General features: G+C 35.2%; 1 protein-coding gene across 1 annotated transcript; it reads right to left on the bottom strand.

Moving 5' to 3' along the window:
• Positions 1-5,209: 5,209 nt before the first annotated feature.
• Positions 5,210-8,037, bottom strand: LOC130053221 (neurogenic locus notch homolog protein 1-like). The gene is made up of 3 exons (XM_056160005.1): positions 7,721-8,037; positions 7,007-7,126; positions 5,210-5,505 (listed from the first exon to the last, which is right to left on the bottom strand). Exons 1-3 carry the CDS (start codon positions 7,947-7,949, stop codon positions 5,318-5,320), a joined length of 537 nt encoding a protein of 178 aa, XP_056015980.1. The 5' UTR covers positions 7,950-8,037; the 3' UTR covers positions 5,210-5,317.
• Positions 8,038-9,641: the final 1,604 nt, after the last annotated feature.

The raw sequence follows: 9,641 nt of genomic DNA, 5'->3' as shown, positions 1-9,641 counted from the left end.
CAATATGAAGTGTTACAATATAAGCAATATGTATGTTCATAAGTTAATCAACGGAATCTGGTGTTCTATCCTGGCGCGCAATCAGGTTCAGTTTAAGAGGGGCGGGGGACGGGACTGGGCGTGGACCAATCCTCAGAAGTAATGGGTCTAAAGAGTCCGCCGTTATGCCTTCAGTGTGTGCATGACTAAGCCCTGATAGGGAATGGGATGAAGCCTTTGATGTTATAGAGTAGACTCCGCTCTGGAAAATCTACTTTATGTAAAGAAAGTCCTTGTGGCACTGGCGGTCAGGGGTGAAGTCCCCGGAAGCTCTTGGATTCTAATGATTTTGTAAGGCAAGAATGAAGTCCTTTAAATTGACATTTTGACCATTTCTTCTAGTTATGCATGATTAATGATGAACATAATAGAATTTATCTTAAATATGATATTTTAAAGTATCACTCGCTGGGTGCGTTCCAACCATAGTTCCGCATTTGCTCACATCTCCCTATACACTTTGTTCTAAATCCTCGCCGTACAAACAATGAAGTAAAACACGTACATAGATTTACAAAAATAAAATTTATTCCCTTTCCAATTCCATTTTTCCATGTGAGTTCGAACTAAAAGACACCACAGATACGTCCACTTCTGCTTCATACTTAGATATTTTATTGAAAGTAGACATTAACGGCAAATTGACAACTCAACTGTATGACAAACGGTATGATTTCAGCTTCCCCATCGTCAACTTCCCATATTTATGTAGCAATATTCCGTTATCACTTGCATATGGTGTTTACATATCTCAACATTTAAGTTTGTTCTGTGTGTGGTTAGTTTATAAATCGAGGCAGGTTACTGACAAACAAGTTGATGGTACAGGGGTTTCAACAGTCTCGATTGAAGTCAGCATTTCGCAAATTCTATAGTCGTTGTAACGATCTAGTTCGTCAATACAACATATCATTGGGTCAAACGTTGTCTGATGTGTTTCATACCGATTGTTAAGCCGTTCTTGGCAATTAACTGATTTTGACTACGAATAACTCCTTTTACCTGATCAGGATACAGGGCTCATGGCGGGTGTGACCGGTCGACAGGGGATGCTTATTCCTCCTAGACACCTGATCCCACCTCTGGTGTGTTCAGGGGTCCGTGTTTGCCCAACTATCTATTTTGTATTGCTTATTCGAGTTAGGAGACTGATCACTGTCCATTATCTTCACCTTTCATATCTTACTTAACACGTGCATGCAAGGGTAATCTCTAGATAAAAAGCCCCATAAAACAAGAGGTCCATGGACCACATTACTCACTTGGGTGACCTTCACTCCGCCGTTGTTCTGCAGTTGTGAATTTCAGAAGAATTTTTATTGATCTTTATTGACAACATATTGTGCCCAAAACTAGCCTCCACAGATCATAACATAACTGAAAATTAATTCATATAACACTGATATGCCTCAACACTAATATGACTAACATGGCCTTGATGTTTTGGTTAAGACAAAGGTCACAAAGTCATACATCTTTATCATGGTATGAAATGAAACATTAAGAATTAAGAAGTAGGTCGAGGTCACAAGATCAAACATGATTGTATCAAAAGGTCATGTCCTGAAGAATCTATATAAGAAATGTGAAAGCCGTACTTTGAATAGTTCCGAAGATATTTAATAGGTTACATTTTTAACTAGTAGGTTAAGCTATAAGGTCATAAGGTCAAAGTTCATAATGTGAAATGACAGATCTTGCCATAAGAAATCTATGTACAAAATTTGAAAGATGTACCTTAAATAGTTCAGGAGATATTGAATAGGTCAATTTTTGTAAACAGGAGGCCCAACTCCAAAGTCAAGGTCACAAATTCAAACTCCTCGGAATAACAAGGTCTTGCCATAAAGAATCGATACACAAAATATGAAAGCCCAACCTTAAATATTCAGTAGGTATTGAATACGTCATTTTTTTTTTTAAATTTAGGCCAAATTTCAAGGTCAATATCACAAGTTCCAACTTCACAATGAATAATAAGGTTTCGCCATAATAAAATGTATTTACAAAATATGAAATCCCTACCAAGAATAGTTCCAGTAGGTTATGTTTTCTTAAAAGTGGGTCAAACATAGAGTTCAAGGTCACAAATTCAAAATCCATGAAATGAAAGGTTTTGTCATATGAAGTATAAATATAAATTATGAAAGATCTACCTGAAATAGTTCAGGAAATATTGAATAGGTAAATGTGTTAGATTAAAAGGTCAAACTTCCAGGTCAAGGTCACAAGATCACACACTATAACATCACAGGAAAGGTATTGCTTTAAAAATGTATAGACAAAATATGAAAGCCCTAGCGTATATAGTTCAAGAGATATTTCCAAAGATTTTTCCGATATATATGTGCATGTGTGCCAGAAAGCTTTCGGCTAAATTTCATCGTTTTTGGACCAGTGATTTTTGAGAAGAAGATGTTTAAATCCCCCCCCCCCCCGTATGTTTGCCTTTTCGTAATTATTTCCCCTTTGAAAAAAGAACGACCCTTTATTTAAACAAACTTTAATCCCCTTCACCCAAAGATGATTTGTACCAAGTTTGATTAAAATTGGCCTATTGGTTTCTGGAGAAGATTTCCCTACATATTGATTGATTGATTAAATATTGTTTAACGTCCCTCTCGATAATATTTCACTCATATGCGTATAAAGGATATCATTACATGCTGCTGACCCATGACAACGAAATTCCGTATAAAGGATGTCATTACACGCTGCTGACCCTTGACAACGAAATTCCGTATAAAGGATATCATTACATGCTGCTGACCCTTGACAACGAAATTCCGTATAAAGGATGTCATTACACGCTGCTGATTTTCACCAAATTTTGTGAACCCCTAAAATTGCACAGAAGTGATTACTCGCGTGTAACAATATACTGAAAGAGTCCATTTGATTACCAGGTAAACACCCGTTGGCTATTTTAAAAAAGTACAAAGTTTTGACTACGGATAACTCCGTTTACCTGATCAAGGTATAATGCTCACAGCGGGTGTGACCGGTCGACAGGGGATATTTACTCCTCCTGGGCACCTGATCCATATCACAATTTAGTAGACTATGCAAAAATATTGAATGTCCATTGATTTACATAATTATATTGAATTTGTACCCTTAACTGATTATTTTACTGAGATAAATTGAAAGTTAACAGTGAATTCAATTCTTTTTCCATTGTGTATACTTATTTTATGATCAGTGTACATGTAGAAATTGATATCGTCTCTGGTACGATGACTTCATTTAGACAAATACAAAATCGTTATAATACGTCCCAGCATCGTAAAGTGGAAATATGTAATATTCAAACACAGAGTTTTGTGTAAATTTCAATTATTGATATAACACGGGTGGTCAAACCCAGTTCTAAGTATTTGAATAATTTCGATCTTTTTGGCAGAATTAATGAGCTGTTGGTTGCGTCTGTAAAAGTTCTTGACATTGGACAAAACTTTCACATGACTTAAATGTATGGGCAAACAATTGTAACATATATGTGCACTAAAATGAAATACGATACATACATACAAATATACGAGCGATGACTCGCAGAAAGTATATAACAATAAAACACTTTCATGAAAGGTGAAGATAACGAAAAGTTATCGCTCTCCTCGTGTCGGGAAAACAAGACTCGGAGTTGGGTAAAAATGGACCCCTGGATATACTGTATAAGGAATACACAAATCAGAGTGAAATACGTGTATTCATCTCGGAGGGACTCCATTCTCGAACAGCTTAAGAGTGAGATGACACCGGATACATCAGGATTCCATGTGCTATACCCTACCCTATTGACTGATAAAGCTGCCAATTTGAAAACGACTCTGCCCTTCAGTCAATGTGGGTGACGTGCTACGAAACTAAAAAAAAAATTGATTCTGAAACCCAATCTTGGCGTATCGGTGTGAAAATGGAGACGAGGAATGTTTTAATTTCTCATTGATATACGAGTCTGCGTCACTCTGAGAATCCATTAGGTATGTACCTCTGGCTATAAATTCGTACTGCACAATTTGAAACAATTTGCATTAGGCCTAATATATGTGAATAAACCTCTCCATCCAGAAGCAATATTGAAATAGCCTAGGCCTAGATTCCTCTCCATGAAGTCATGATTAATAATCAGGGGCGTATCCAGGAATTGCGGTTACGGGGGCGCCACTTTATGAGACATGGGGTCTGGGGGCCGCCTTGAGGCCCCCCAGTGGGTCCAGGGCTAAGCCCTGATTGGGCTCAGGTGGCTACGCCCCCGAAAGCTCCTGGATTTTACAAATTTTATAGGGCTTGAAATACGTCTCCTGTTTAGTCATTTGCACTCATCTTCACAAGTCAAGGGTTATTGATTCGTTGTGCGAGGTAACGAATCAATAGCCCTTGATTTGTGAAGATGATTTGTACTATTTTCTATCATTTGTAATAAGTGACATCAAGGGTTTTTGAAAAAAATTAAGTTCTCCCAATAATTAGTAATTCAAGAAATCAAAAGATTTTGTCATTTATTTCTCCAGGAGTGGAAGAAACTATTGCTTCTTTTATCGTTTAAATTAGTACATATTTCTTAACAAGATACCATGATTTACCTTTAATTTGAAAATTTTAAAAAAGGGCTGCGCCCCCCCCCCCTCTTAAATACGCCACTGATAATGTCACTTATCATATATTCTGCAGTAGGCCTCCTGAAGTAAATTGACGAGGAATTCGGATGAACCCTTGCTATATTCTTACCTGCACAGTTTTATCATATATTTTTTTTTAGACATGCTGTTTATAAACGTTCCTTGAATCTCAAGTTGAACATTGGTATATGTACATGTATACATGACAGAGCACGGAATTAGATATACAATCTGCATGGTTTATGTGCTATGTAAATAGCAGCAAGAAGTCATACTATTTAGTTTGTTATAGCGAATCCGCGTAGGACAAAAAAAAAACCACCCTCACAATGACATTCGTTAGGCTCATCATAGATCATTCGTCATAACACCATGGAACTTAACAAACGTCTGTTAGATTTTGTAGACATCAACTTATCTTTAACATAAAATACCGCGTATGTCATATCCGTACTAATGCTGTATGCATATTGACAACTTAATTCCACACTCAATGCCCAAATTATGGACTCTGTGCAGCTAAATTTAGAAGAAGTGTAAAACACAAAATGATGCAGATTATTTATTCTTTTCTCCATTCCTCACATTGACTAGCAAATAAAAGGTGCGATCTGTGTCATTTGTGTGAGAAGGTGCTCAGGGAGGTGCGTAACCGGTTAACCGGAGGATGACGCAGCTGCAGCCCCAACGGCACCCAGCAGAACAAGACCACCGAGTCCAGCAGCTAATAACGCAAGTATGCCAGTCTTTTTCTTGGTGGTGGTGGTGGTGACGGTTGTGGTAGTGGTGGGAGTTGTGGTGGTGGTGGTGGTGGTTGTTGTGGATGTGGTGGTTGTCGTCTCAGCTGCAATCAAATCGACGAGATATATACAAACTCATTTTCTGTAATAATTATATAAACAGTATTATATCAGTTTTGAAGTGTGCATTGGGATTTCCTTTGAATGTTGAATGTTCTCACAATTCCTGCCTGTATTCGTCTTTTTAAACGTAGTTTGTGTATACTATACAGACAACGCATGCTAAAAACAATTTCCTTTCAGTGTGCAGAATTCCGTCGCAATGTACTCATTCAGTAGTCACTTAAAGTCAGAAACAAGTATGAATTAATAAAAAGAGAGGCGTATGCAAAGGGCATGCACTTTGAAACGTATTTTGTCGACGGAGACAGTCTCAACGGAGACAGGATTTCTGTATCTAAGTACGAAGTTAGAAGGGTAGATTTGTTATATAGATAAACAGCCATCTGACATGATAGAATATTTTCTAATATATCATAATGATTTTAAATTTGAAATAGTCTTTCCTGTGTATTTTATTGTATTTGAAGATGACAATTTTAGAAAAATCATTTAAATAAAAGCATTATTCTAATATATATGCTTTATCTTGTAAAGCTATCGATGAAAATTCCGTAGTTCTTGCATTTCATTAGTTTGAGTGTCTAAATTGAATTCAGGAGATATCAGAGAATATGAATCGCTTGAACTGACTTTGGTGGTGGTCATAGCATTGCTGAAAAAATTTAATTTTATAGATTGAAAGCAAAGAAATGACATTAAGTATTGATCAACCAAAATATTTATCAACATGCTATCAATGTTAAAGTTTTTTTCTGCGATTGCAAATTCTTGCGATTTATATAAAACTCATTTCAGTAGCACTAGGTTACACTATCACTGTTTGTATCAGTAGTTACATTAAATTTGTTGGGAATTTTTAGCGAGAAACAAATTATGTGATTTTTCTATAAAAATGGGTATATACATTTAGCGAGAGCTAATTTTAGCGACTTATAATTCTAGGAAAGGTAGCTATTACCTCCTATATGGAACAAATTGATAGCAATATCAAAATTTTAGCAACCTCATAATTCTCGCTAATAATGCCAAAATTAAATCCTCGCTAAAAATTCTGCTTATTGTAAAAGGTTTTCAGGTGTCAGATAACCAGGCTCTACATTTATAGAGAGGAATTTTAATAAAGTATTGAATATCTAACCCCTTTTGCATTGAATATATCGCATTCGAGAAAAGGATTACCTTCGGCTAAACAGATATATATATATATATGTACTGCATTCATAATATTGGGGTGTCATTTTCAAAGAAAGAGTGCAAAGTTAAATTATCATATTAATTTCACCATACTAATGTAAGTTAGTTATCATTCTGCCTTTCACCTACATGTATACTAGAAATTTGATAGCATATTTATATATATTTCAACAGCGGATAAGTTCAGTAGCATGTAATTTATATATTGCATTCACTGGATGATGTCCCATTGACCGGGCAGTCATCATGCATGATTAGATATGTTAGGGTTTCAACAATTATACTTACTTTCGCAGAAATCTCCTTCATAGCCTTCGTCGCAGTCACACATGAAAGTTCCATAATACGGTATACAAGCCCCTTTACCATTGCAGTCACCAGCAGCGCCATCTGACGGGTTGCAAGGCGCTAAACAAAATAAAAAAATTGAAAGTCAATACCATGTGGTGCTTTACAAAAATAAATAAATAAATAAAACCAAGTAAAAAAAAAAACCCTTGAAATGATGTAGAATTATCATTGTTTGGTAACAAATCAGGAACAAAACGCAAGTGATTTACATATATTGATATAGTGTACATTGTTTTAAATGAAATACTGATTATTTTCACATTTCTTGAATGTAGTAAAGATTAACGGTTTTATTTTCATATCATGTAAAGACTTTGTTCTGATCGCTACAAGTTTGATAATACAGATTTGTAATTCAGAATGGCAAAAGTAAAACCCAGCGAAAGGAATCAGCGTACACTATAACAATAGGTCTTCATTTGAAATCAATATTGCAAGTAGAATTCGATTGTTCTTATAAACTTTTTCTTGATTGATTCTTTTGATAAAATTTATCAGATAAAATTCCACCCCCCCCCCCCAAAGAATTCATTTATATATCGCTCATAGATCAAGGGGGGAAAAGGACGGTGAAGATCCGAATGTCATTATTTAAGATTGATTTTTTTGCATTGTGTTCCTTCAAGATAAAATTTAAAAGCGATAAATCACCATGGCAAATCACGAGTTCGATGCCTTCCAGCGTTACGCCAGAATCTACTGGAAATAACTCATCGTCACAGGTACAACCAGTTGGAGGAGTTGTAGAGCAGGTTGCTCCATCGGGACATGGGTCAGTTGCATCATTACAATCAGTATTAAATACGGGCCCAGCACCAAATGAAAGATGGATCTGCATACAAATAGCAATGGCAACAACGAATATTTGATGAGCGCGCATTGTTACCGAGCAATCAATAGTCAAATACGGTGTCAAAGCAAGAAGAGTCGAATTTCAGACTGCTTCGTGGTTTTTCGTTAGGGGTATAAATACATCTGAGAGAAAAAGCACGTGATCAAATATCACCATGTACAGCGTAAACAATTTGCATGAGGAAGTGGAAATCGCCAATGGTTTGATAACATTGCTACCACGTGACATATCGAAATCATACCTGCTGTTAACATTGTTGGTAGGATTGCCTATTTTCTTGTACTTATTTTGTGAAAGTAATTACGTCTAAGGTGTGCAGAATATCTACATTTGGGGGGGGGGTGTAATTAAAATGTGCCCTTTTATTTTTCTTTCCACTTTCCTTTCACTTGAATGTATTATACTTTAGCGTTTACATTTCGATTAGACAAACAGGGTATTTTTATATACCAATGTTTATCACACAAAGATGTCAGTACACGAACGGTATGCATAACAAAAGGTAAAAAATAGAGTGAATAGAGTAATATGATTTTTGGAGTACAACACAATATTCATAGAGATATGTCAATAGAATTTCAAACGACCTGACTTTATTTGATATATATATAGGAGTAATGTCAGTTTCTAAAATTTCACATAATTTTCAAGGTCTTGTCTTAAAATTTAAAATGGAACTGAAAAAAAGTGGGAGTTGGAGACCAAATGTTTAATTTATTGGCGAAAATATTGAATTTTTATACAAAATTTCGAGTAAAATAATTTAAACTTTTTTAAAGAATCGTTGTTCTATTTCGAAAAAATATATCAACCAAATTAATAAATTACAACATTTGCTCTAGTTCCAAGTCTCAACTACTTATATCATAAATCATAAAATTGAAATACAGGTATAGGAGTATAAAAATAGAAGATATATTAGATGAACCAGAAACTGTAATATCACGCAGATTTAGAACGCTCCTCCCTCCACAAAATATAGTCCCTGCAAAACGCTTTCAAAATTTGAATTGACACAATTTTGTCAACTGGATAGGGTTCCGTAATAGACGTGTAATATGTTTGCACCAATGGAATCAGTATTGAACCAGTGAATACTTAGTTGTAGCATACTTCGTAGTTGTGCTCAATGCTCAGGAGCTAACATACTCGCATTGTTATTTGATAAAAGTATGAAATGTGTATTTATTTCAATTAATCAAAAGAATTTAAAACTAATAAATTAACATATGAATGGATGGGTAATCAAACTTTTTAAAATGCGATACATACATACACAAAATCACATATCAACGTCAGAAAATTATCAAAAGAAGGTGTTGCACGTCTCATGTTAATTTCCCTAAAGGTGTTGCATGAAAGATAGATAAAATGAAGTTATTCAAATATACGATAAAACCAATTGGAACGTGTGTCTTCATTCAAACAATTTTGAAAATAAGTTTAAAAGACGTGTATTGACAAAAATTGGCCAAATTATTTCGAGTTTAAACAATAAGCGATTTATATGATATTTAGCGTTTATATGGATGGGTATCGCCGAATTTCAGAAAAACTGCCTCCGTGAAACAAAATAAATTTAGCATGAACATGTTCTTCGAGTTTTCCTCTAAAAAAAATGTCGCTTTGAAATTTGTTTCACCAGGACATATTTTGTTGTTGTAAATTTCAAAAAACCGAAACGACTTCACTGATATTATTTTCAATTTCACCTGTACG

This window comes from Ostrea edulis, chromosome 3 (genome assembly GCF_947568905.1).
Source record: "Ostrea edulis chromosome 3, xbOstEdul1.1, whole genome shotgun sequence".
Lineage (NCBI taxonomy): Eukaryota > Metazoa > Mollusca > Bivalvia > Ostreida > Ostreidae > Ostrea > Ostrea edulis.
This window is presented reverse-complemented; position numbering and strand designations above follow the sequence as displayed.